Here is a 27669-nt window from a genome sequence, read left to right on the forward strand (position 1 = left end):
CCAACTAAAGGTGGCCATAGACGCAAAGATCTGCTCGTTTGGCGACATCGCCAAACGAGCGGATCTTTCCCCAATATGCCATTAACGAGCATGGCTATATCGGGGGTAATCTGAACGTTCGGCCGTATGGCGCAATGGGCTCCGGCAGGATCGGTCGGGTCAAAATCAAACCTGTCCGATCGACCAATCTCTGCTGGACAAAAGATGTCGGGACTCTCCACACACGATCCGAAAATCGTACGAATCCTCGATTCGTACGATAGGATCTGTGCGTCTATGGCCAGCTTAAGAACATCATTTTTACATGCTACACACGCCAGTTCTTGGGCATCCTTTTCTCATCACTATCCGTTGTTTCTACTTCAGTCACTGTAGCGGACATTTGGATTTGCATGCAGTCTTGGCTCAAGTGTGGCTGTCTTTATAGTCTTTGCACTGGTGGGTTCTCTTGAAACAGTGTAGCAGAAACCAGCACATTTAAGCTGGCCATAGATGTAAAGGTTTTTAAAAGATCTTTTCGTTATCGTGAGACCACGATTATCTCGAAATGATCGTTTAAATGTACGATTTGTCCATCAACTAAAAAGACCATTTCAAGCGATATTGCCAGCAAAACTGAGGGTAGCTGCCTGCTTGGCCCTGCAAACACAGATAGATTGCACTGGGACAGATACATTTTTTAACCTGGCCGATCAATTTTCTGAAAAATCATAAGATGTACGATCGTTCGATTCCCACTAACCTCATGATAATTTGACGGATTGGTCGGATTGATCTGAAATAGATTGTTCACCAACGAACGATCTTTGTGTCTATGGGGACCTTTACACATCTGAAAGAATGGACTTCTGCTACACTATTTCAAAAAGAACATGCACTGGTGCTACAGTAGGACAACCACCCCTGAATGCATACACTCTGCATTAGTCTATATAATGAAGGCTGCATACCCATGGCCATATTAACCCATAGCTGGAGTCTGATGTATTTATAGCACTTTGAGCATGCAAAACATTCCTATTGGGCATGCCATAACCCAGTGTTCCAGCAGCATTTATGTGCATGAGATGCAGGTACCACTCAATGTGCAGCTGTTAAAGATATGTTCGGAATCCAGGATTTGGCCTTTTCCAGATGGATTTGCAAACAAGAGAGCTTCACCCCACCATGTGCAGTGCACAGTTCTCATCCCTTTCATACCTTAGTTTGCATATGCAAATTAAGGTTGTTTAATTTTTCATGAAAGAATCTGGATTTGGCTGAATCCAAAAATTGCGGATTTGTTGCATCCCTAGTTCAGAAGCACTAATCAAGAGAGGCTTCCTGGGGATAGGTTTTTTCAGAGACTTACCTTAGAATCGGAGGCACCTAATCATCTTAAATGAAACCCTATTGGGCTAAATTGTTATATATACAGCCCCCTATGTGCAATCAAAATTCCTTAAAGGATAAGTAAACCTCAAAAATAAGTAAATGTAGAATTGATGATAGTGCTATTCTAAGCGCTTTTGCAATGTATGTCCATTATTTATTTTTAATTCCAAAATATTAAAGGATACATGTACTGTTAATATGGATGAATTTTTTTATAACAGTGCCACCTAGAATAGCACCCTCATCAATTTTACCTTCACTTATATGTAAGGTTTACTTATCCTTTAAGTAAAACATTTGTTCATATATAACCACATCCATTTTTTTTTAATTAAAATATTTATTATATAAACAGATTGCTAAAAAAAAATTCTATTTCCACAAAAAAAGAATAATCAATCTTTGTACATTTCTTCACAGAAGAAACCTGTTATTGTGATATTTTGCTATGACCTGTAATCTAAGGCAACTATGTGATTCCTGCAAATTCCTTAAATTCTCCCTCTATGGCACAGCTCTCACTTGTCTATTCACCACGTAGTTAACAAGCCATGCCAACTGGTGTTGAGACATCTATGGGTGGCAAACCCGTACATCTGAAATCCCTGCCTTATGGGTTCTGGTTTAGATAGAGGAACTTTACAGACATCTTTTGGAGCATGGTATGGTGTACAAATTGATATGGTTTTTGTGATGCCTAAATGCCATGTGTACTATTGTGTAATGTAGTGTTTGTGTATCAAAGTAGTGGAAGAGATATTACATATACATTTGGCAAGATCAATTAGCCTTGAAACTGCTACATTCGCCTGGAAAGTAGTAATGTGCAAGTCAACCCTAACCCACCCCAGCCTTATAATCCACCAAGCTGTTCTGACTGCCGAACCATCAGTATTTATCGGCCCGACTCACCTATATTAAGGTGGCCATGCACGGGCTGATATAAGGGCCAAGCTGATAGGGCAGTGTATGGGGCCCTCCAACGAGCTTCCCCAATCGATATCTGGCCAAAAATCGTCCAGATGCTGATTGGGCAGATTTAAAAATCCAGTCTGATAGAGGATTGCATCAGCTCATTGATGCGGTCATCAGTTTGACCGCTTGTATTCTCTGAGTTGTGATCAGCCTATCATCCACCTCTAGGTGGGCATATCTGGGGGCGAGATCCACTCATTGGGAGAGGTTGCCAAACGAGCAATGTCTGCCTGTATGGCCACCGTTAGATGTTGAAGGGGCATGGCAAGTAGGCAGATGGTAACATTTGGTCCAACCCACAAGATGTACGCATGCCAGCCCAAACCCACCTGTCCTGCAGATCCTGCACATCACTACTGACGGGGGGGTCTGTGATTAAATTAGTCACATTTGAATAGGTAAATGTAATCCTAAACATCAAATAAATAGCATTCAGCTTCTAAACTGCACTTCCCAGAATCTGCTATCGGACAGTGAGAAATGGAGGCCTAACTAAAGATAAACTGCACTTGAGGTTGTTCCTTAGACTCCTTAGCTGCCAAACCTAAGTACCGTAACTGGTTTAATGCGTGTTCCTAGGGGGGGTTACAGATAAGTAACAGAAGCTGCATTAAACATCCCAAGTATATACTGGACCTTTTCCCCTAGGGGCATTAACATCCAGACTTAGAGCAGATTTTAGTACTTCCTCTACAAAACTTAGAACACCATTAACTTAAAGGGAGGTTGAGTATACAGCAATACATTGCATACCCATCTCCCCAGATCTAAAAAAAAAAAAAAAAACCAAGGCAATGCCTCTTCACAGCAATTTCCTGGTAACGTTGGTATGGAGGTCATTATTGTGCAGAGCCCTTTATCCAAGTCACAGAGCTCTTGGTCTCGTTTTTGGTTTTAGCATCGGGGAAGGCTTCTGCATATCTCTCCCTGGCTTTTTCCCAGTTCTTCTGGTTTTGTGTTGGAGGCTGGTTATCTTCAATCGATGTGGGATTCTGGGAACCCAAACCTGCCTTCTTTTTGCGAAGCTGAAGCTGAATCTGGTAGTTATGATTAAACAGAAATAACATGTCAAAATGATACCAGTTTTCCAAAAGCAAGAACTTTTCCTGTTTTTTTCCCCATCTCGATAGGCTACTTAACAACTACATGAACATTTTCATCCGGTTAGAGAGCACTTAAAGACCAGCTCAAATGCCAGTGCACTCATCTGGAGACAAGACATAAGTCTGTAGCTGCACAAGGCTTGTCCCTTTGTGTGTTCAGATCACCCTACCCTGCACTGGGAACTAAAGAAGAGAACAGGGATATCATCGCAGATGAGAATTTTTCAGGGTTTCAAACCCTCAGCTCTTGTACAGTAAGGAGTAACACCCACACATACAATGGTCATACCCAGAGGCTGGCACACACAGCTTTTTTTCACTCTATGGAAAGGGGACTCAATGCAAGAAAATCCCCTCCACTCAAAGTCAGTGGAAATTGCTGCTTTGAACCAGGTGTTGTCTAGAGTATAACTCATGTGCAGTCCAACACTTTGGGCCTAAAGGAGGAAGCAAATGGGTAGTGACCAGAGGTATATCACAACTTAGTGTGCTGCTGTATTTATGTACATGAGACGCAGGTACCACACAATGTGCAGCTAAGCTGGTCTTTTGGCCGGTCCCTTGAACTGTTTAAGATACATACAGAATCCAGGATTTGGCTTTTTACAGCACTATTTACCAAATCAAAGTGCCTGGCTGAACTGAATCCAGTATCTATGCAAGTGCTTGTATTTACAAAAACGGGAGTTATTAGTTACAAAGTTATGAGCATAAAATTGTCAAGTCACCATACCACGTCAAGGTAAACCCCATGTAATGGTCCCTAACTATTTACCTCCGGTCACATTATATTTGAGCATTGATCAATCCCCTTCTTTTTCGCTATGGTTGTAGTTAATTTGGCCAGATAATTAGCACTCCATTGTATTTTACTTATCCTTGGAGTGCTCCCACAACCCCCTTTTTTGTATTGTAGCAGTTATGCTGCAGGCCAAGCTTCCATGTGGTTGTAGCCAGGACCGCCATCAGAAATCACAGGGCCCCATACGACAATTTCCTAGGCCCCCTGGGCTGCACCCACCGCAAGCCCCACCTACAGGTCCGCACCACACAGTAAAAAAAAATATTGGTGTCTAGGGTTCCCACATGTTAATAAAAAGATATTGGTGGTCAGGGCCCCCCATAAAAAAACATTTGTGGCCAGGGCCCCCCCATCCCCATTAAAAAATATTGATGGCTAGGACCCCACATGAGAAAAAAAATTGGTGGCCCCTTAAACGTCCATGCCTTCCCGAAGTCAGCAGCTCTCAGAAAGATGGGGGGCCGCTAATCAAGTAAGTGTGGCGTGGCCAGGCCCCCTTTACCCTCGGGGCCCCCTACAACTCTCCCCCCTGTCCCCCCCTGATGGCTGCACTGGTTGTAGCACCCCCACACCCGTCCCTTTAAATTGTGGTCCCAGGCTTTTTAAAAAACGGGTGTTGGTCTGGGCAGTCTCTCTCTTTTTAAAGCCGCAAGTGCTGGAGGATTAAGCCAGTGGAACAGAAGTTGTGGTCTAGGCAATCGCTCTCTTTTATGGTGACTTACCAATTTAATGATCATAACTTTGTAACTAATAACCCCTGTTTTTGTAAATACAAGCACTTGCATATGTGCTAGATTGCTTATGAGACAGGGGACCAGGGAATGTGCATTGATCAACCCCCTTTCTTTTTCTCTAGGTTTGTAGTTAATTTGGCCAGATCAGTAACACTTCCGCTGGATTTATATATATATTTTTACTTAGCCTTGGAGTGCTCCCACAACCCCCCCCCTTTGCATTCAGTATCACTAATAACAGATACCTATAAAGGAATGTTTTTAACATGGCTTAGAATCGATTATACAGTGATATTAGGAACCTACCGGATCCCTTATGCCATCGCTTGTCTTGCCAAGGCCTTCTCCCTTTTTCCATCCCATCTTTTCCAGCATTTTCCTGCCCTTGTTGCTGTCATTAATCTCACTGTACAAAAAAAAAAGTTATTTCAAAATGTAAAATATCCAGCAAATATCTTCTTTTATATAAAATGTGTAAAGCTAGGCCTAAATGCTGCACATCAAGAACTGCAACTAGAATGTCTCTTGCTGCGATCCATAATAACATCTCATTATATCAAAGATGGGAGTGAACTTCATAAACTAACCACACATCTAATTTAAAGGAAATGCAAAGTTTGCTCCATTTTTTAGCAACCCGGAATGTAGAATTTACTGTTCTGCTGTTTAAAAAGTTTAAGGAAAAGTCCAACTGTATAAAAACTTAAATTACAGTCCGGGAGTACCTGGTCATAACAATTTAGGTAATGAGGGGAAGAAAAGGACCATAGCCAGTAAAGTATTTTTTCCATTTTATTTTTGCTGATAATTATGGTGACCTCACATGGGCAGATTTGGGCAGTTAAGAGTATTGAATTTTGATGCCTCACTGCTCAACTGAAAATCTTATGTGCCCGAGAGGATGGATGGACATCAATAGATGTAGAAATGAGAAGGGCAGCAGCTCCTCCTCCCTTCCCCTCAGATGGATGACCAAATTAGACTGGTAGGTAAGATAATAATAAGTTTAGAATGTGTGGCAATATCACCTTTACGTTAACATTCAGTATAATGTAGACATTGATATTCTTAAACAATATGTAATTGGTCTTTTAGTTCTGCATTTTTGTGTACTTTTTTTGTTTTTCTATTTTGCCTGGCAAGCCGCAGAGAGTTGTTTTCAGGCTTGAGGCTATTTTTTTTTTTTTTTTTCAGAACCTCTACTATGTATTTCCAGTCTGCCATTCAAGCACATTCTGGTTGCTAGTTTAAATGGGACTCTAGCAACCAGATCACGGACAGAATCCCAAACTGGAGCGCTGAAGAACAAAAAAATTTTACGGATTCCAAAACTTAAAAAGTATATTTTGAGAGTAAAACTAGAACTCTTTGCTACTAAGGAAACGGAGCAGTGAGATGGAGTGAAATCTAAATAATGGCAACTTGAAACTTTAAAGAAGGTGAAGAGCAAATCTTACACATGTACAGATGCTGGAGCCTCCTCTTTGTGGAAAGTGCCTTCACTACCCACCACTTGTCTCCGTCTTCCTGCTCTGTCCTTGTATTTTGGGTTTGTTAGAACCTTGTCTTCATAATCAGCACTCTGGGGAAGAGTTAGATGCAAGGAAAAGTCAGATCACTGTATGAAAAGGGCAGTTCCAATATGCATTATATCTTGCTGGTTTTCCCCGACTGCTGCTAGTGGTTGTGAAAGTCTTAATTTAATTGTACATTGTAATTTAATACACATTGATGCCATGATGAGAACTGGGAATGAATCCAATGCAGATTGCTGCATTGTGCTATACCTAATAATGAGAAAGTAGTAAAGGATTATAGTCAGTATGCTTGCCCAATGGCTATAATAGCAGCATGTTTCTTCTACAGTCAACATCTCTAGATCAATGTCAGCATCCAGTACAGTTTGCTGTGGTCAAGAAAAATAAATTATTTTTCAACAAGATACTGTATCTTTAAATAAATGTCTGTAAGGGTCTATGCCTTCTGCGGCACTCAAAACTTGTGGCTCCTAGATGAAGCAGGATCTCTGTAACAACACTGCTTCATTTGCAGAATAAAGACAGAGACATGTCAGATCTCAGTTTGCTTTACTTTAAAGCAAAGCAACAATATTTGCATAAAGAATTACTGCATACATTCATGGGGCACTAACCAATAAATATATTTATTTGTTCTAGACCGAACGCTTTGCATTTATTTGTACAGGCTGAGGCTAAACGTAGGGATTATGGTTCTGATTGTTGCAGGTTTAGCTCCCCATGTCCTCTGAAATACAAGGTGACAACAGGTGACCTTTAGGCCACAGCTCCTGCTTGTCTCATTGGTAGCAGAACGCAGAACAGAAGGTAAAGTCTGAAGACAGAGCAAAGAACACCATTGTAGATGTGAAGGAAAGCCGCAATAAGGAAGCAGTATTCCTATTGTTTCCATATATCAAGTGTAACAGCAACCACTCATTTTTATAAGGTAAAACCAAATACAAATAAATAGGGTGCATTCTTATTTAATCGAATTACTTCATAGCACAGACCCTTGCAAAACAATAACAAAAGGAACAAACCCTTCAGATGTATTATTTGTCTCAATCACTTACTTGTAATCCATATTTTGCTCTGATTTTCTTAAGCCCCTGTTTCCGTAGCAGTTCTTTGCCCTCCTTGGTCAGTACTGGACCAGCTGTTAAAACACAGAGACAGTCTCAGAGCAGGTTCCAGTTGTCAGTATTGTAAAATTCCAAATAAAGGTTTACTTGGAGCTATAAGTTAGTGATTCGTGGGTCAGGAATAACTCAACACGCATCCGACCCTTACTTGCAAAACGTTAACCTGCAAAAACGTAAAGATTTTGCCATTTTATGACCCACATCCATTCCATACCCAAGTCATCTCACTCTATACGCTACTTCTGTGCGACATTATGGTTCCAAGACAGGGAAACCTCAGGAGCAAAGGAGGAATGTACTTCCCCAGTCCAACCAACACCTAACCAAGTCCAAAACCCATCTGTGCTCAGAATTAATGCAAGGATAGAAATGAGAACTCGGGTAAAATCTCTTCTCCCCAACATCACAAAATATTATGATATCCTGTGTTTTACTGAATCCCTGATACGATATAAATCCGTAACAGTCTCTTAGCTGTCCTTTTCCAATTTGAACAAAAAGATCTGTGGGCTGTGGGCAAATAAATAAGGAATAATATAGTGCAGTAGGCACATTTTTTGTGTGGCTCTAACAAGTGAGATGAAATTACCCTTTTAATCCTTCAACACCAACATGGGAAAAAGGGATCACTTAAACTCCAGTAAACATTCACGCTGGATATCTCTCATAGAAGTGGGGGTTAACACCAACCAATCCGAATTTGACCCGTTTCGTCAAAAATTCGCCGCCGGTGAAATGTCGCAGACGCCCATTAAAGTCTATGAGCGATAAAAAAGATTTTTGTTTTGACGTGCGTATTTTGTTTTTGACACACACCACCACACAAGTCTATGGGTGTCATTTTTTCGGCGAAATGAGGCGAAAAAATTCGCCCATCCCTAATTACGATCTTTCTTGGAAAATATCTTTTTCACATTCACAGCCCATCAAACCCCTGAAAGATGGAACAAAGATTTAGGTGCAGTGGTAAAAAAAAAAAAATACCCCAGGGTTCAAAGTTACAATTATATTGACTAGGGGGCACTTAAATTGAAAAATCAATATTTTTAATTTATAAGAAACAGTGTTTTAAATACAGGCTGCAATGTTCAAGGGCATAGTTTGCATTTAATCATTTAAACCACTGGAGTGAGGTGTGGTTCTACAATGCATTGCCAGAACAAATGCATCTGAGGAAGGAATGCTCTTACCAAAATGCTCTTCTTTCTTATTCAGACGGAGGTGGGCTCTGACCTGCCCTGGCTCACATCCATCACATGTTTCACTGCCTGGGTGCACATGGAAAGAAAGCACAGTCTCCCCAAACTTTACTTCATCGCCATGTTGCAGCACACAAGGCTGGCTGACTTCTTTAGGCTGTGACAAAGGAAAAAGGCTGTTCAGCAGGGCATTATGGGAAATAACTGAGCAGGTTTCGGGTCTATAGAGCACATCAATAATAGACCTTTTTTCAAGGACTGATTAGGCTTGAAGCATGTTGTGCTAATAAAGAAACAAAATTGCAGCTAGTTCTCCGTTATAGCCTTTGTTACTTTAGCTATTTTACCTTTCGTAGGGCATTAGCCAAAAACGTTTATAATTCGGTGACACGAATAAAAGCCAATATTAGTTTATGTAATTCAATATATTCAAAAAGCCTAGATCTTTTACAAGGGCTATGCCTTTAGCTCTGAGAAGTGCCTCCTTATTAAATGACTTTTAGGCTAATTCTGGGCATTTAGGATCACTGCCCTGCAGAGAGGAACTTTCTCCCAGGATTTAGTAGCCTGGCATGGGATCTCTTGCAGCACTTCCCTGTATTTTGTACAAACCATTCTGCCTTCTATTTTAAGATGACCAGAAGCCACTAATGCAAATCAACACCCATAGCATTAGGCTTCCACAACTAGGGTCTGGACACTTTTGCAATGGAGGGTCCCAAATCGTCCCAAAGCAGAAGTCTCAAGGCAATCATAATCGTGTGCCACAGCCAAGGACAGTGCACCACAAGAGAACGCTGAAAATCCTTTACAAGTGAATAGAGCTGTAACAAACGGTCGGTACACTTTGATCAGTATTCACCTGTGTGCTTACCTGCAGTATGTGGTTGCCATTAATGACTGTTCCATTTTGGCTGCCTTGATCGACAAGTACGTAGCTTTGTAAATCATGATCAAAGTACACTTCAGCATGAAACTAAGGAAAGAGAATGGGAAAAAGTAGGTTTAGCATACAGTGGTTTTAATGAAGTGGATTCGGTTCAAATCCATTTTATCTGAGGAGATTTTGAATGATTAGAGTTGCAAATGACTCTTTTTAACTTTTAACCAATTCCCTGCCAGCAATTTAGAGTCTGTTTCTGAATTCTATTTAAAGGGGAACTATCACTAAAATGTTATATAAACTTCATTATACTGAAATAAGAAATCTTCTAAATACAATCAATTAAAAATTCTGACAATAGAGTTCACTATCCTTTACTCAGTATCCATTTCTCTCTTTCGATTTCTATTTTTGTGTAACCACAACCTGGAATAAAAGTTTTGCAGAGAGTCTGCTGGAGTTCTCCTTCCTTTACTATTTTGATTTACTGACACAGTGGAGTTGTTGGCACAGAGCAACTTAATTGGCAGCAGAACATTCAATTCATCATCAGCTGTACAGATCACCAACAACTCCCTACTTTGGACTCCTTTTCTCTTTATTCTTTCTGCATGCAGTCATATCTTTTAGGGGGAATCCATTAGAGGATGTATTTGAGTTCACTCAAATAAAGGATTCCAGCACAAACAAGAACAAAAAAACGGACTGGCACAAATTCTGCATGAGACAGGATTTCTGCTTGAATACATCTTTCAGGCAAAAGAAATGCACCCTAAAGGCTATATTGGGGTGTCATTCAAAATTAGACTCTCAACCCCTGCATGAAGATAGAGACAGAGTTCCACAGCAGGGTTCAGGGGACTTTAATTCTCCTTTAAATCAGTTGGATCCACACTTTGCCATACTTAAATGAAAAGCAAATTCCTACATTTTGGATTCAAATGTGATCGTACACCTAGGGGGGTTATTTACTAAACCACGATTTTTTTTCTGGTCGGGTCTTTGGGGCAAAAACTAAAATTTTTCGTCAAAATAAAAACTCATGTTTTTCCAGATTTACTATACTCTGAAGCTGCAAAAAGTCAGAATGCAAATATTAACCATCTCAAACCTGCCGAGGTCATGTAGAAATCAATAGGAGATGTCCCTTTTACATTTTGAAGATATCATGGTCTTTGCTGGGTTTCAACTCATAATCCGAAAAATTTGGGGTTTTCGGGTGATAACCCAAAGAAAAAAAAATTATTGTGCATCAAATCTAAAAAATTCACACGATTCGGGTTTTAGCTAATTTATATTGAGTTTTTTCCCAACCCATCTTTTTGGAGTTATTTTCTTGATAAATAAGATAAAATCGTCGATGGGAGTTTGGTTGAGCTTGGTTTAATAAAAATATGAGAAATTTAGTTTTAGTAAGCAACCCCCCTAGTGTGCCACATATCTGTACTTGAATCCAAACTCAAGACCAACAGTTTTGGCTGCTCTGACGAATATCTGCCCCAGCTGTAATGAACCAAGATTGGAAAGTAAAATCAAACACATTTCAGTGAATAAAAAAGTCATACACTTACTTTACTGATGCCAAGCTCTGGAATCCGGATTGTATGCCCCAAATCCTTTTCTCTTTAAAAAAAAATAAAATAAAATAAAATTAATAATTGACTATTATTTTAGCAAAGTTCAGGAAAATTCCTTTAAAGGAAACCTAATTGTGCTTCTGTAACTCAGGTTGTTTTAAAAGGAACAGTAACACCAAAAAATGAAATGAAAATATCATGTACTGTTGCCCTGCACTGTTAAAACTGGTGTGTTTGCTTCAGAAACACTACTATAGTTCATATAAACAAGCTGTTGAGTGGCAATGGTGGAAATTGAAAAAAGTCTATATGGCACAGGTTAAATAGTGGATAAAGACAACACCATTATGTTCTACAGAGCTTATCTGTTATCTGCTGTGTAACCTGAGCCATTTCTCCTTTGAATGACTGCCCCCATGGCTACACAGTATCTTATTTATATAAACAATATTAGTGTTTCTGAACTGTGCACGGCAACATTGCTTTATATTTTTATTACTTTAAAACACTTTCATTTTTTAATGTTACTGTTCCTTTAAACCTAAAAAAGGGCAGAGAAGGTTTATGTAAGTAGCTCTTCAGAAGTAATAAAATCATTGTATACAAAGAAGTGACACATTAACACAAAGATTATTTTTTTAATCCCAGGGATTGTGCAAGAGGACATCTATTGGCCCATGATGACATGTTTAGAGACATTTTATCTTCGTATACTGTGCAAGTTTCGCCTTGGCCAATTACCTTCCAATGGTGGCAGTTTTATCGGCTGTGATGATAAACAGGGTTCCTGTCTGAAGCACTGGTGATCGGACAACAGTTACTCTTATACATGGAGGCCAAATTCTTTCTTGGTCTATAAAGGTTACAAAAATGGATTAAATACTGTTCTTGGGCAACACACAATCAGTAAAATAGGACCAAAGCTAAAGCGCAGAAACTTAATATATATATGTGTGTGATTTCAGTGCACGAGCCTGTAGTTAGAAGCATGCATAAATCTGCCAGATTTTGTTTTCATTTTAGGGTGGGAAACAGAAGGCAAGAGACAGGAGATAGCAATTAGGTATTAAAATATAACATGCAGATAGGCGGAAGAACATGGCAGACATGTGGATAGAGCAAAAAGAAAACAAGACAGAAAAGGATGACAGTTTCAAATCAGACTTTGAACAAGGCTTACTTAACTTCTATATAGGGCTCCATCAGTACAGTGTGCACAGTGTGGCCCCAGAAATATGAACAGTGTCCAGCATATGAGTTATACTGCACCATGTAGCTAAACAAAATGTATTTGTCAAAAAGGGCAGTAGTACAAAGGTTTGGGCCTAAAACGATAACACTGCCTAGGGCCCCCTATTCAGCCATTGCTGTATACCCGCGCAGGCTGTAGTGTCTACAGGGAGGCAAAGATGGTATATGCAGTCTATAAAGTCTCATATAAAGTCTCAAATCTACATGTGGAATACCCTAACATTATGTGGTACAGAAATAAGATACTTAGAGGGATTCCTAATCTATTTATTGAATGTTTTGACCAGTTTATCAAAGTGAATACCTGTGGCAATGCATCAGAATGTGCCTAACTGATAAGCAACATCACCTGTGCAAATCAGTGGTCCCCAATGCTAAATGTATACGTAGAGAAAGTTATTTTCCAAGCTGGAACAAAGGGTTTTACCTGGAGGTAACCATCACTTTAAATTGCCATGGATCAATAAATCTTCTTCTTAACATGCACAGGGGGTTATTTGCCACAGTTGGAATGTAAAATAACTCTAATCAATGCAGTCAGGATGAAAAATTCGAATAACGTTAGTGATTGAGTTTTCGGAGATCAAGTTTTCAAGCGAAACCCACCAAAATAAATATAGAACATAGTGAAGGATAACATCTTCAAATGGTTCAAGGGAGCTCTGCCATTGACTTCTACATGACCTCGACAGGTTTTAGATGCTGTATTTTCAGATTTGAGCTATTTCCAGCTTTGGGGTATAATAAATCTCGGAAAAACTGTTTTTTGCGTTTTTAAAAATATCCTAGTAAACTCGAATTTTTCATGGAAAAAACAACTTGACCTTTGATAAATAACCCCCTGAGGGTTTGTTTACAGCCGATGCATCAGGGAGTTTAAATACAATGTGCTTCTGCTAATATTAAAGGGGTTGTTCACTTTTAGCATATCAAAGTATGGCCTATTTTTTTAGCACCTTTTTTCCCATTTTTTATGAATAATTTTTCTTCCTATTCTGCATCTTTACAGCTCTCAAATGGCAGCCAAGACTATTGCTCTGTAAGGCTACAATTTTATTGTTATAGTGTTTAGCCACGGGTTGCTAGGGTAAATTGGCCTTAGCAACCAGATAGCTGTCAAAATTCCATTCTTTAGTCTTATAATCCAAAAACTAGATAATTCAAATACCACAAAAAAAATATATATAAGAATATCGGTCTACAACATAATAAAAGTTAAGTTAAAGGGAACCCGTCACCTTAAAAAATAATTCCAAATTTCTTTTGTGTTTGTCAGGCAAAATAAAATGTACTTACAATATATAAATTATTTGAATCTTGTTTCCTCCAGTCTTGGAATTACACAATCACATCAAGCATGCAGCCGCCATTTTGTGGACACCGTTACTAAAGGGATACTGTCGTGGGATAGAGCCATAGAGGTGGGGGGAGCAATATATGATTGACAGCAAAGATTTTTAAGTACCTTAACTAACAGGTATGGGTGTTTTGATAAAAAAAGAATTTGCCTTTCATGTTTAATTTGAAAAGGGCTTTTATTGTACAGCTTTTTATGTCTGTGTGACAGGTCCCCTTTTAAGCTTGGCCATCTAGAAGTGAGTAAGTTGAAACAACAACCACACCTCCAGCAAAAACCCTGAAAATCCTTAACATTGAAATGACCTTCATCAAGAAGAACAAGTTCCAGTAGAAACATATTAATCATGGCACAGCGGTCCAATGCCAGTGACATTTGATTGAGTTCTCTTTATACAAATTCCACATGAAAGAGGGTAGATATGAATTTCCAGGGGCCCTTTGACTCGCGCTTCTTCCTCGCATTCCTACTAGTACTGTATGTCTATGAAGATTCTCATTTATCCAGGTCATGATATACAGTATCTAATAAAATCAGATGAGTGGTGAAACGTTTTCAAGAAAACTAAAAGTCCCTTTGACTTTATTCTACTACAACTGTGCCCCAGGCAGAAACTGTATTGGAGGGTGTCTAACAATGTCCCCTCTGGGTGAATTTGCCTTTCTTTAATCCTTAAGAAAAGAATGGTTTAGATCAGTGATCCCCAACCAGTAGCTCGTGAGCAACATGTTGCTCTCCAACCCCTTTGATGTTGCTCTCAGTGTCCTCAAAGCAGGTGCTGATTTTTGAATTCCAGGCTTGGAGGCAATTTTTAATTGCATAAAAACTAATTATGGTGCCAAGTAGAGCCTTCTATAGGCTGCCATTCCACATAGGGGATACCAAATAGCCAATCACAGCCCTTATTTTGCATCCCAAGGGACTTTTTCATGCTTGTGTTGCTCCTCAACTCTTTTTACATTTGAATGTGTCTCACGGGTAAAAAAAGGTTGGGAACCCCCTGGTTTAGATTGTATAAAGTTCTGTTGCAACATGTACTCTGGGGTCCAATTCTATGTCCAAGTTCTAACCCTGGGCTCCTAGTTACACAAACAACAGGCGTAAAGGGTTTTGGGGGGGTAAATATATAACGTATAAAATATTTATTAAACTACTGAAAAAAAACAGGAATTTTTAACAGGCTGGTTAATTATTTTACTATTAAGCAGTTTAATAAATATCTCATACATATATAGGCAAAGAATCATATTTCTGCCTGCAATCGCATAAATACAGCAAAATGAGGTCACCTTCAGGCTCTGAGGTGTTGGACGTTACACTAAGTCCACTTGACATGTCGTCATCACTGGAAGTCTTCTCATTGTCAGAGTCAGTGATTTCTCCCTCCTCTGGTTCACTCTCATCTGAGGATGAGCTCTCTCTTTCGTACCGTTCTATTATACTGTCCATCCTAGCTTTCTTTCTCTGAGCAGCAAATTCTTCCCTTTCAGGGGGACTTACTGGGTCACCTTCCATTTTCTCTGTAGCCTTAAAGGAAATGTGACAACATAGTAGTATCTTGAGAAATCAGCTCATACTGCTGTTCGTTCTATTTTTGGCATATGTGATCAAACTGACAGTTGATCAAACAATTGCTTTATGTTAAGAAATGAATCTTTACATGTGCAAATGAGAAAAAGGAGGTCATGAATAATGTGGGTGGGTGTGTGTGAATAAGCTTAAAGGGACACTAAACTCTGCTGCACTTCTCAACCACACTTTACTCAGTTGTTTCAGCATACTTTAAAGGAGATCTAAACCCTAAAAATGAATAGGGCTAAAAATGCCATGTTTTATATACTGCACTTATTGCACCAGCCTAAAGTTTCAGCTTGTCAATAGCAGCAATGATACAGGACTTCAAACTTGTCACAGGGGGTCACCATCTTGGAAAATGTCTGCGACTCTCACATGCTCAGTGGGCTCAGAGTAGCTGCTGAGAAGCTAAGCTTAGGGGTTGTCACTAATTATCAAGCAGAAAATGAGGTTTGTCTGTAATATAAGCTGATGCTACAGGGCTGATTATTAAATTCTGATGCTAATTGCACTGGTTTTTGTGCTGCCATGTAGTAATTATCTGTATTAATAACTAATCAGCCTTATATTGTGACATTTATATTCTATATTTTGAGCCGGTCCCTAAGCTCAGTAACTGACAGCACCATGGAGCAAGTGCAGTTATTCAGCAGAAAAGAAGATGGGGAGCTACTAGGGCATCTTTGGAGACACAGATCTTTACTGCTAAAGGGGTGGGGTTGCCTGGGGCTGGTACAGAAGCTCAAAACATAATGTACAACATTTCTAGCTTCTTCTTTAGTTTAACCGACCTTGTCCTTTAACATATAGCAATTAAGGTATCTGGGAGTTTAATCCAGAAAGGAGTATTCTTAAAGCAATATTGCTCAATAAAACTTCCCTCAGCTCTCACAACTGCATTAAATGCAAAATAATCCTACAATGAGAATCCCAACTGACCTCTGTAAATCTGTCTCCATGTCCGGCACATAACTATAGAGGAAGTAGAGGGTTACAGGGTCTGCTGCAGAGTAAAGCCTCTCCCACAATCCACCTTCTAATGGAAGATTGAAGTGAATTGGTTTCCATGTGTAATTAAGTTTTTTCTCAACTATTAGAGAACTTGGGGGCGCAGTGAGACTCCTTTATGGTTGGGTTTAGTGTCCCTTTAATAGCAACACGTGTGACTGTTCCAACAGTAGGCAAATAGTAGCGAAAAACAAGTTGAAGACGCAATGCTAATTGCAAGTGATGTACCTACGGTACCTCCAAACTTTTTATTGTGCAGAATACAATCAAACCTTTCAGGAGCCTCATTTTCCCTTCCCCAGTGGTTAAGTGCATGTTTCAAGTGTGTGAGGCTCCTGAAACGTTTGGCTGTATTCCACACAATAAAAAGTTTGGAGGTACCGTAGGTTCTTCGCTACTATTTGGTATATCACACTGGGTCACAGGATCAAAAGAAACGGTGGGCTGCAAGCTGTGTAAAGTATTGCGAGTGTATTTGAATTCTCTCATATTCCAACAGTAAGCACAGGCCGCCCACATAAGAATCATTTAAACATTAAAGGGGAACTTTCACGAAAATAAAAATTTAATACAAGCTTCATCATACTGAAGTAAGAAACTTTCTAAATACAAGCAACTGAAAACTCTGTTCTGTTTCTGAAATAATCAAGTTTATCTTCACTATTCCTCTCTTGGCATCTGTTTCTCTTCATTCTGTCTTCTTGCAGAAGTTGGGTGTCAGATGAAGATCCAATATATCTCATAGGGGGGCTCCTTTTGCCTAGAAGATGTATTAGAGCTCACTCTATTAAAATCACCAGAAATCCTGTCTCTCTACATGCAGAATTTGTGCAAAAGGCAGCTATTTTGTTGGATTTTGTTTGTACTGGAATCAGTTATTTGAGTGAGCTCTAATACATCTGCTAGGAAAGGAACCCCCCCTAAAATATATATGGGATCATTCATCCAACACCCAACTGCTGCATGAAGACAGAATGAAGAGAAACTGCTGATAAGAGAAGGGTAGTGATCATAAACTTATTTTGATTATTTCAGAAACAATGCAGAATTTTGAATTGATTGCATATAGAAAGTTTCTCACTTCAGTATGATGAAGCTTAAATAAAAATTTTATTTTCGTGATAGTTCCCCTTTAAAATAAACCCAACAGGATTGTTTTCCTGGCCATAAGGATTTATTCATTATATTTTGATTGTGAACAAGTACAAGGTACTGTTTTGTTATTACAGAGGAAAAGGAAATATGTTTGAAAATTTTAATGAAAATGGAGTCTATTTGAGATGAGCTTTCTGGATAACGTGTTTCTGGATAACAGATCCTATACCTGTATAGGGCATCCATGTTATAACATAAATCCTAGTGTTGTTTTCCAACTACCGTGTCTCATGATACATGCAGATGTATGCTAAAGAAAAGATAAAGCATTAAAGGCTGATCTCACGAGTAGCTGAGGACTTTAGGAACATTTTATGCAGGTCCCTGTACAAACACCACTTCAGCTCATGGAAAATGGAATCCTGAGCATCTTTATGGTTAGTAACAAATATTTGCATTCCAGAGAAGATATAGCTCAAAGGTTACATAAAGGGGTCAATATTGATCAAAACTGAATATAAACCATTGAAAATGATCCTTATAGATAACATAGAGCAAGTACTTTCCCCTATACAAGGCCTAGATTCTGACTCAACATATATAGACCCTTTACTGAAAATATTTAGACTGGTACACTGCTCAGGAAAAATTCTAAGACTTGCACAGATGACTTGCAGCTTTCTGGAGAAACTTGTTGGCACAAATGTATCATAATTGTTTCCATTAGAAGTGTGCTGTGTGTTATTAATGCTACTTAGAGCTATCTAAAAACAAGTTGCTTGCCACTCACTTTGATGTCGATTCCTATGGAGGTATAAAGACACATGTACAGTCATACAGTGCTACATGCAGGATGTCATACCAAACAGCCAATCACAGCCCTTATTTTACAACACCCAGGAATTTTTTAATGCTTATATGTCTGTGGCTCCCCCTACATTTAAAAGGGATACTATTATAGGAAAAAAAAGTTGTTTTCAAAATGCATCATAGCGCTGCTCCAGCAGAATTCTGCACCGAAATCAGTTTTTCAAAAGAGCAAACCTTTTTTATACTTAATTTTGAAGTCTGACATGGGGCTAGACATATTGTCAGTTTCCCAGCTGCTCCCAGTCATGTGACTTGTGCTCTGATAAACTTCAGTCACTCTTTACTGCTGTACTGCAAGTTGGAGTGATATCACCTCTCCCCCCCAGCAGCCTAACAAAAGAACAATGGGAAGGTAACCAGATAGCAGCTCCCTGACACAAGATAACAGCTCCCTGGTAGATCTAAGCACAACATTCAATAGTAAAATCCAGGTCCCACTGCGACACATTCAGTTACATTGAGTAGGAGAAACAACAGCTCCCTGACACAAGATAACAGCTCCCTGGTAGATCTAAGCACAACATTCAATAGTAAAATCCAGGTCCCACTGTGACACATTCAGTTACATTGAGTAGGACAAACAACAGACTGTCAGAAAGCAGTTCCATCCTGAAGTGCTGGCTCTTTCTGAAAGCACATGACCAGGCAAAATGACCTGAGATGGCTCCTACACACCACTATTACAACTAAAAAAAATACAATTGCTGGTTCAGGAATGAAATTTTATATTGTAGAGTGAATTATTTGCAGTGTAAACAATGTAATTTAGAAATAAAAACGACATTAAAAAAATCATGACAGAATCCCTTTAAATGTGGCTCCTAGGAAAAAATGTTGGGACACCTGAATTCTATCAGATCCCAATATCAAACTACAATAATAAAATTAGGCAGTACGGGTCTCATGGTTCACACAGAAATCTATCCACACGGACGTCCTCCATCCATAGATGGAATGCACAGCTCAACTCTATTTTGGGTCAATATAGGGAATAAGTTAGGGAATAAGCTGCATAATTACTTTAGGCAGAAGATTTATCATCTGTGGTAACAACTGATTGAATACAGAATTATCAATTTAGCACCAACGCACATAAAAAAAAAAGAAAGAAAGGCCAAGGAGGAAAGACTCAACCAAACACAAAGCTAAACATTTGTCTACAAAGGTCATGCTTACTTATTAAAGATGAGAATAAGTAAATCTTAAAGTAGCAGGTTAGTATAGGTGTGAGTAGTACAACCATTTACACCCCATGGTACATGCAATGTGATCTGACTGTATGGTAGAATGTACAGAGATGCCAACCGGTATGTTTAAAACTGACAAGATAATGAATGCGATTTCTACCTAAACTGGCACGTTCTTCTCAACTCTACCTTTGTGATATGGTGTGTATCCCAAAGTGGAAATCTTCAAGCTAGCCATGGTGTCAGCCAAATCGTGCACCTAAAGACAAGATTATTAGTCAACCTGACAATGAAGAGAATAGGATGCTCGGCTGCAAGCACTACAATCCGATCCTGTAGCTTTATTTAAAGGAATTGTTCCGTGTAAAAATAAAAACTGGGTAAATAGATAGGCTGTGCAAAATAAAAACTGTTCTAATATAGTTAGTAAGCAAAAATGTAATGTATAAAGGCTGGAGTGACTGGATGTCTAACATAATAGCCAGAACACTACTTCCTGCTTTGCAGCTCTCTTGCTTACCACTGATTGGTTACCAGGCAGTAACCAATCAGTGACTTGATGGGGGGGGCACATGGGTCATAACGGTTTGCTTTTGAATCTGAGCTGAATGCTAAGGATCAATTGCAAACTCCCTGAACAGCTATGTCCCATGTGGCCCCGCTTCAAGTTACTGACTAACTCAGAGTTAGAGAGCTGAAAAGTAGTGTTCTGTTATGTCATGTTAAGGCATCTAAACACTAGCCCTTACAAATTACAGTTTTGGCTAACTAATTATATTAGAAACATTTTTTTATTTTGCACAGCCTATCTATTTACCCAGTTTTTATTTTTACACTGAACTGTAACCCACTGAATACAGTGGGTTAGACATGCCGTTCTGCCACTTTTAGCCAATAAGAACTAAATGTAATTTATACTGCTGGTTTCCTATTCCAGTTTTCAGGACACATTTACAGTGTAGCTTGCTCAATCCAACAATAAATGAGCAAAGAGCTATCCAAGGGAATTTTGCCAGTTGCTGTACAACCTGCCCTTCATATTAGTGTATCATCCCATTACTGACAAACTAAAAAACTTAAGTACTCTTTAATGTCAAGCCTCAATTTATATCATATTAACAACTCCAAGATTCAGGCAATTCAAGTTAGACCTATATAACTAATCCTCTTTTTTTTTTTTGTTTTTTTTTGTTTTTAAAAAAAAAAGTGTCCTGCAGGGATTAGAATGTATATATTAAGCCTGAAATTTATACTGTAACCTTGATAAGCTGACCAAAACATTTAAAAAAAACTTTAAATAAGTAAATAAAAAAAAAAAGCTGACGACACGTCGATTTTTAGTTTAAAAAAAAAAAAAAAAAAGTGTCTTGTTTTGATGCAAGTCTTACAGTTTTTCACATTTCAGTAAAAAGAGCCATGGTGAAAGAACTGCCTTGGAATGAAGCAATAAGAAGTTAACAGTGGAGTTTGTATACAAACCTTTATAAAATATTCCCAAACTATAGAAGGATACACACAGGACCCCAACTCTCTTATCACCATATACAGCTGTGTTGTTCACGTAGGAGCACAGCAAGTCCCATTGGAGAAGCTGTTTATACACTAAATTTACCCTGGGCCACAGACCCAGCAGCCATTTATACCTGTCATGACATGCCCAGGTATTTAAACATATTAAAATTGCTTCATAGGAAAATGGCTCAATTTCAAGATTGCTTAGTAGAGCATTATTTTTGGTGGAAGGGTTCTAACCCACTGAGAAAATAAAAGTAAAAAGTTGTATTTACAGACCTTTTCCACGCTGTCTGGATCTCGCCTCTTCTTCTTACTTCTTTTATCTTTGGTTGGCTGAGGGTTTGTATCAGTGAAAGGCTGAAGATCCACTCGGGAATGAAATAGGTAGCGGCCACTTTCCACATCACAGTAGTAATATATACCAGTGGTAGAATCATAGTATAGCTGGGACTCCTTCATATGATACAGAATAACTTCAGTTATAAAAAGCAACAGCCTAAGCAAATTGTGTTAAAGGAGACATTTTATGTAAAAACACAAGAATGTGCCAGGGCATTTAACTCTTAGAGATAGAAAAAATGTGCTTGAAAAAGTTGTGTTACTTTATTGAAAATGTCTTCAAAAATCCTACTAGTCCAGCCCAACTCTTTCACTTCCTGCTGCCTCCTTTCATAGGCTCTGCAGGGGAGCCGGCTGCACTGAAGCCTGTTTTTGCTTGTGTGACTGCAGGGCTGTGATTGGCTGTCCCCCTCCTACTGTGTTTCTGGCAGGGACTGTTAGGACATACCAACCCCTCTTTTGAAACACTGACAGGGACCAGTGAACATCTATAGGGAGCTCCAGTAAAGGGTTCATTTTTAAGGACAATATTAATTTACTTCAAAAAGTAAAACCAGCACCATATAGTATTCATTATTGACTACAAAATTAGGGGGGGGGGTTAATTTATCCTACATGTCTCCTATAAAATAAAGAAACAAAGGCTCCAAATAAACATACCGAATCATAATAAAATCCAGTGCTGTGATCAAAATACATCCCTGTGCTTTCATCATATACAAATCCGGTCTGTGTCACGGCAGCTTCTGCAGTCGCTCTCAGGCTCTCCGCCAGTGAGCATTCCTGCTCTTCCTAATAGAAGAGAAAAAATTATTATTCAAATACAAAACAGATCAGTTTTACTCACATTTGCTGTACAAACATGGATAGCCACATGCAAAGGCTTACATGGCTGCACTCCTGTTGGATGGAAACAATACTATTTTTTGCAAAAAGTGCTGGTAGCAAGTACTATGCCACCTGCACTAAGAGGGAGCTCCCGGTGTGGATGGCAATGCTGTGACATAAGCGTGCAACTGAAGGTTAGGGTCGCATTTTGCTTATCATGCACATGCTTATAGTGCACAAGCTGAGAGGCTCTATAATTAAGATCATATGTGTGATTAAACATGGCCGCTCCCTCCCGGTATGGGTGGCATAGCGCCAGCTGGTAGCATTTTTTGCATAGAATAGTATTGTTTCCCCCAACTGGAGTGCAGGCTCTATTAGTCTTTAAAAATTTAATAACTGGTCATCAACGTTGACATTTGTGAAGTCATCGGTATATTCACTACTGTACATATTCCTATATGATGTAGTTGTAGTAGTAGGCTGGCACACCGGACCAAACTCCAATGCTTGATGCAGTTAAAATGTTTTTTAGTTAAGAAAGAAACATCTCAAAAGAGTCTATGACCAAGTGCCCACAAGGCACAAAACACGGAAGGCTCTTTTGAGATGTTTTCTTGCTAAATAAAAAACTTTTTAACTGCATCAACCATTGGCGTGTGGTCCATTATGTCTTCTTCTTCTCCTTTTATCGACAAACAAGTGGATCTTTCACCGATATGCCCAACAACGGCAGGGCTAAATCGGGGTAAGCCGAACATTCGGCCCTAGAGCCGAACGATCGGATTACAACGAGGAGCAATGGGTTCCGACGATTCGGTTGGCAGAAAAATTAAACTTTCCCGGTCGATATAGTGGCCAGATATCGATCAGGAAGACCCTTCCGAAGGACCAATATAGGCAGCTTCATCTGCCCGTGTATGGCCACCTTTAGAGCAAAGTCTTTTTAAGACCCCTTCCCCAATCCACATATTGCAACAGCTCAGTCAGTTCCCCAGCTGAGACCACTGTACTCTTTCAGACTGCAACAGTTCTATGTATCCTAGCGGTGCATTACCTCAGCATGCTGCGCGTAGTCAGTTTCTTCTTGAACTTCTCCCACACACTGACTGCTGCTTGCTCCTGCTTCAACTTGTGAAAAATGGCTGTCTTCTGTCACACTGATCTGATCTGACACTCCTGGTGCAAGTCCACTATAATCATTACCATTGGAAGCATAGTAATAATCTAGAAAATACAATAATTAACATTTAGCATTTGTTGACAAAACATACATCACAGGCTTTCAAATCCATCACGCATAAAATATATTCTCAAATCTGTCTAAAAGAAATTACTTGAGTAAACTGAAAAAACATTTTACCACCAGAGTGTTTCAGTATTCAGAATAACTACACAGTATACAGACAATTAAAGGGCAAATAAAACCCAGAGAAAACATACTATTTGATGCTTCTTATGGCTACCGGCCCCAGGGCCGGATTTACCCTCCTTGCCCCCCTAGGCCCAGCTACTGTGGCGCCCCCCCCACGCATTTTCTGGATGTGAATCTTTTTCCAATCAGGACATTTATGCAAAAGTGGATCAGATGGATCAACTAGCAGTTAGGCTTGTTTGAGATATATCTATATATATTCTCTATATATAGACACCTTTTTATACATAGATGCAGAGAGAGATGTGTCCCTTGTTTTGATAAGTTTGTCAATTGTGCTACAGTGGGCAGCCGCAGCATCAGTTAAATATTTATTATAAAATAAAAAAGTCAAATCTTGGCAGCATCATAATCTTTGTAGTTTCTATTTCTCAGCAGACATTATCCCTTATAATACATGAGTGATACCAGAGTTCCCTGTATAACTCAGCCTGCAGCCTTGTGCCTTTATATGGTCACAGAACAACCCCTCAGTGACTCCTAATATACTTATCATTTACAGTAGGGGGTACATTATCCCTTATAATACATGAGTGATACTCCGAGTTCCCTGTATAACTTAGCCTGCAGCCTTGTGCCTTTATATGGTTACTGGACCCCTCAGTGACTTCTAATATCCTTATCATTTACAGTAGGGGGTACATTATCCCTTATAATACATGAGTGATACCAGAGTTCCCTGTATAACTCAGCCTGCAGCCTTGTGCCTTTATATAGTCACAGAACAACCCCTCAGTGACTCCTAATATACTTATCATTTACAGTAGGGGGTACATTATCCCTTATAATACATGAGTGATACTCCGAGTTCCCTGTATAACTTAGCCTGCAGCCTTGTGCCTTTATATGGTTACTGGACCCCTCAGTGACTTCTAATATCCTTATCATTTACAGTAGGGGGTACATTATCCCTTATAATACATGATGATACTCCGAGTTCCCTGTATAACTCAGCCTGCAGCCTTGTGCCTTTATATGGTCACAGAACAACCCCGTCAGTAACTTCTAATATCCTTATCATTTACAGTAGGGGGTACATTATCCATTATAATACATAAGTGATACTCACTAACCGGCCCTATGAGTGCTTTAAGGGGTTGTTCTCCTTTACATTAACTTTTAGTATGATGCAGAGATAGATATTCTGACGATTTGCTTTTGGTTTTCAATTTTTATTATTTGTAGTTTTTGAGTTATTTCGCTTTTTATTCTTCAGCTCTCCAGTTTGCCATTTTAGCAATCTGGTTGCTAGGGTCCAAATTACCCTGGTAACCATGGATTGATTTGAATAAGAGACTGGAATATGAATAGGAGAGGGCTGAATAGAATGATGAGTAATAAAAAGAATCAATAACAATTAATGTGTAGCCTTACAGAGCATTTGTTTTTTAGATGGGGTAAGAGACCCCATTTGAAAGTGGAAAGAAGGCAAAAGAGCAAGGCATTTAACGCAAAAACTATAAAATATAAATACTGAAGACCAACTGCAAAGTTTCTAGGAATATGACAGTATGGCTGCTCCCATGTGGAAATAAAGTTACATAGGGTTGAAAAAAGACAAAGTCTATAAAGTTCAACCCCTCCAAATGAAAACCCAGCATCCATACACACACCCCTCCCTACTTTCACATACATTCTATATACCCATATCTATACTAACTATAGAGCTTAGTATCACAATAGCCTTTGATATTATGTCTGTCCAAAAAATCATCCAAGCCATTCTTAAAGGCATTAACTGAATCAGCATCACAACATCACCCGGCAGTGCATTCCACCACCTCACTGTCCTGACTGTGAAGAACCCCCTACGTTGCTTCAAATGAAAGTTCTTTTCTTCTAGTCTGAAGGGGAGGCCTCTGGTACGGTGATCCACTTTATGGGTAAAAAGGTCCCCTGCCATTTGTCTATAATGTCCTTGTAAAGTGTAATCATGTCCCCTCGCAAGCGCCTTTTTTCCCAGAGAAAACAACCCCAACCTTGACAGTCTCCCCTCATAATTTAAGTCTTCCCTCCTTCTAACCAATTTAGTTGCACTTAGTCTCTGCACTCTCTCCAGCTCATTTCTATCCCTTTTAAGGACTTGAGTCCAAAACTGCACTGCATACTCCAGATGAGGCCTTACCAGGGACCTATATAAATGTAATTTAAAATAGAACAAAGGTTCCATACTAGTGATGTGCGGGTCAGGGTTTCCCTGACCCGCACCCGACCCTAACCCGCCCTGCTGCCGCCCACACCAGTGCTTCTGGGGTCCAGACGCGAGACTATAAGACCGGAACCCGGAATTCAGATGCCAGCATTTGAAGCGAGGAGCAGCGCATGGTCAACCCGAACCCACGGGTATTGGGTCGGCCGGCACATAACAATTCCATACACATAACAAAAAAATGCATCTCTTGTTTATGGTTAAAGATGCAGATACTGACCAGATTGTGCCCAAGCATAACAGTCATCTGTCTGTACTTCCTGGTCTGTCTGATCTGCTCTTTTTCCTTCATGGATTTCTCTACTTAGTTCCTCTACCTGCAAAAACCATGGAAAATCTTTATGGGGACATATGGTAGAACAACACCTTTATTCTTAAAGAGCTCCCAACTACATGCAAAGTTATACAAACTGGTTTTTTTTTCCAAAGAATATGCAGTTCCTACACATTAGAGCATACATATGTAAGGAATATAACATAATGTAATCTAATATAATGGACAAAGAACCCAGACAGAAGCGCAAGAGTGCACCCCTAGTGCTCATAGAGAGAACACTTCTTTCTGGGGTGTGACTGCAGCTCACATTTGATATCACAGTTCTGTCAAATGTAGGCAGCTCTTTAATCATGGGGTGGCTGCTGCTCTCAAAATAGCACCCATAGATCTGTGGCAATTCATGCAGGGTGGAAGGAAGGGTGCAAAGTCGCCAATTTGTTTGGCTAATCAGTCCACCTTATCATACATATATCATACTTGTGTAGTCCAATTTAAGCAGATGACCTGTGCAAGTATGGTGATTGGGAGGCAGCTTGGACAGACTGCTTGCAATCAAATGTCTTCCCCCCTGCATGAACAAGATATGGGCACATCTGGAGGTAAGTATAAAACTTCATTAATACGGCATGCAACACTGTGCATTTTACAAGAAGAGAAGCAGATCCCTAGGATTTCCATTCTGTTTAGATCACGAGAATAACCACAGCATTGGTTATTCTTTTAAAGGAGACATATAGGATGAGTAAAAAAAAAAAAAAACAACTAATTTTGTAGGCAATTATAAGTAATACAGGGTGTTGCTTTTACATGGTGCTAAAAATTAATATCTTTAAAAATAGCCCCTTTATTGTATCTCCCTATAGATATTCTCTGGTCCCGGTCTGTGTTCCACACTTCAGTTCCCTATCAGGTCCTGGCAGCTGCTGATATAACAGAGGTATCACGTGGTATGTGAGACAATACTATTGGCAGCTGTACGTGTCAGTCACCCGCCTGTCTCTGGAGCTCCTGGTTGCGAGTGTCGGTGCTCCGGTGCAGTCTCTCGCTGTGGCTCAGTCTTCTCTGGATTTCCCGGAGCTCCTGGCGGCAGGTGTCCAGCTCAGCTTCCAGGGCCCTCACTCTGATGCACAGGGCGGCGGTGTCGTCGGCGTCTGGATCTTGGGACATGGGAGAGGCTTTGGGAGTCCCGTCGGGATGATGTTGCCATTGCGAGGAATCCTGCTGTAATGTAACAGGGGCTGTGGAAAGAGGGGACGTCTCACCGGGGCCGATACTTTCCTCAGTCGGTAGCGCTCCGTGCCGCACCATGGCCGAGTACTAAGCGGCAGCTACGGGAGCTTTCACATTGGAACCGTTCAGTTGTTTCTATCCCTGAAACAACACACGAGCCGCACCAACACTTTCCAGGCTCAAA

General features: G+C 39.7%; 1 protein-coding gene across 2 annotated transcripts; it reads right to left on the reverse strand.

Annotated features, from left to right (window-relative positions):
• Positions 1-1694: 1694 nt before the first annotated feature.
• Positions 1695-27669, reverse strand: aggf1.L (angiogenic factor with G-patch and FHA domains 1 L homeolog). Of its 2 annotated transcripts, none has more exons than XM_018265391.2 (14): positions 27249-27669; positions 26199-26295; positions 23392-23561; positions 22167-22298; positions 21444-21620; positions 15207-15444; positions 12051-12162; positions 11304-11355; positions 9724-9825; positions 8841-9006; positions 7582-7664; positions 6446-6570; positions 5295-5394; positions 1695-3386 (listed from the first exon to the last, which is right to left on the reverse strand). In XM_018265391.2, exons 1-14 carry the CDS (start codon positions 27561-27563, stop codon positions 3189-3191), a joined length of 2067 nt encoding a protein of 688 aa, XP_018120880.1. In that variant the 5' UTR covers positions 27564-27669; the 3' UTR covers positions 1695-3188. The 2 variants fall into 2 exon arrangements, with proteins under 2 accessions (XP_018120880.1, XP_018120886.1); XM_018265397.2 differs by lacking the exon at positions 15207-15444 and adding an exon at positions 19842-19911.

This window comes from Xenopus laevis, chromosome 1L, assembly GCF_017654675.1.
Source record: "Xenopus laevis strain J_2021 chromosome 1L, Xenopus_laevis_v10.1, whole genome shotgun sequence".
NCBI lineage: Eukaryota > Metazoa > Chordata > Amphibia > Anura > Pipidae > Xenopus > Xenopus laevis.

What these genes read in the sequence shown, in the direction of transcription:
- aggf1.L (XM_018265391.2), bottom strand. Translation starts at nt 27,563, where the DNA reads ATGGTGCGGCACGGAGCGCTACCGACTGAGGAAAGTATCGGCCCCGGT. An exon ending in AAAACTGCCACCATTGGAAG is followed by an intron (nt 11,356 to 12,050) that starts GTAATTGGCCAA and finishes TTTTTTTTAAAG; the next exon opens with AGAAAAGGATTTGGGGCATA. An exon ending in GAGCAAAATATGGATTACAA is followed by an intron (nt 6,571 to 7,581) that starts GTAAGTGATTGA and finishes ACTCTTCCCCAG; the next exon opens with AGTGCTGATTATGAAGACAA.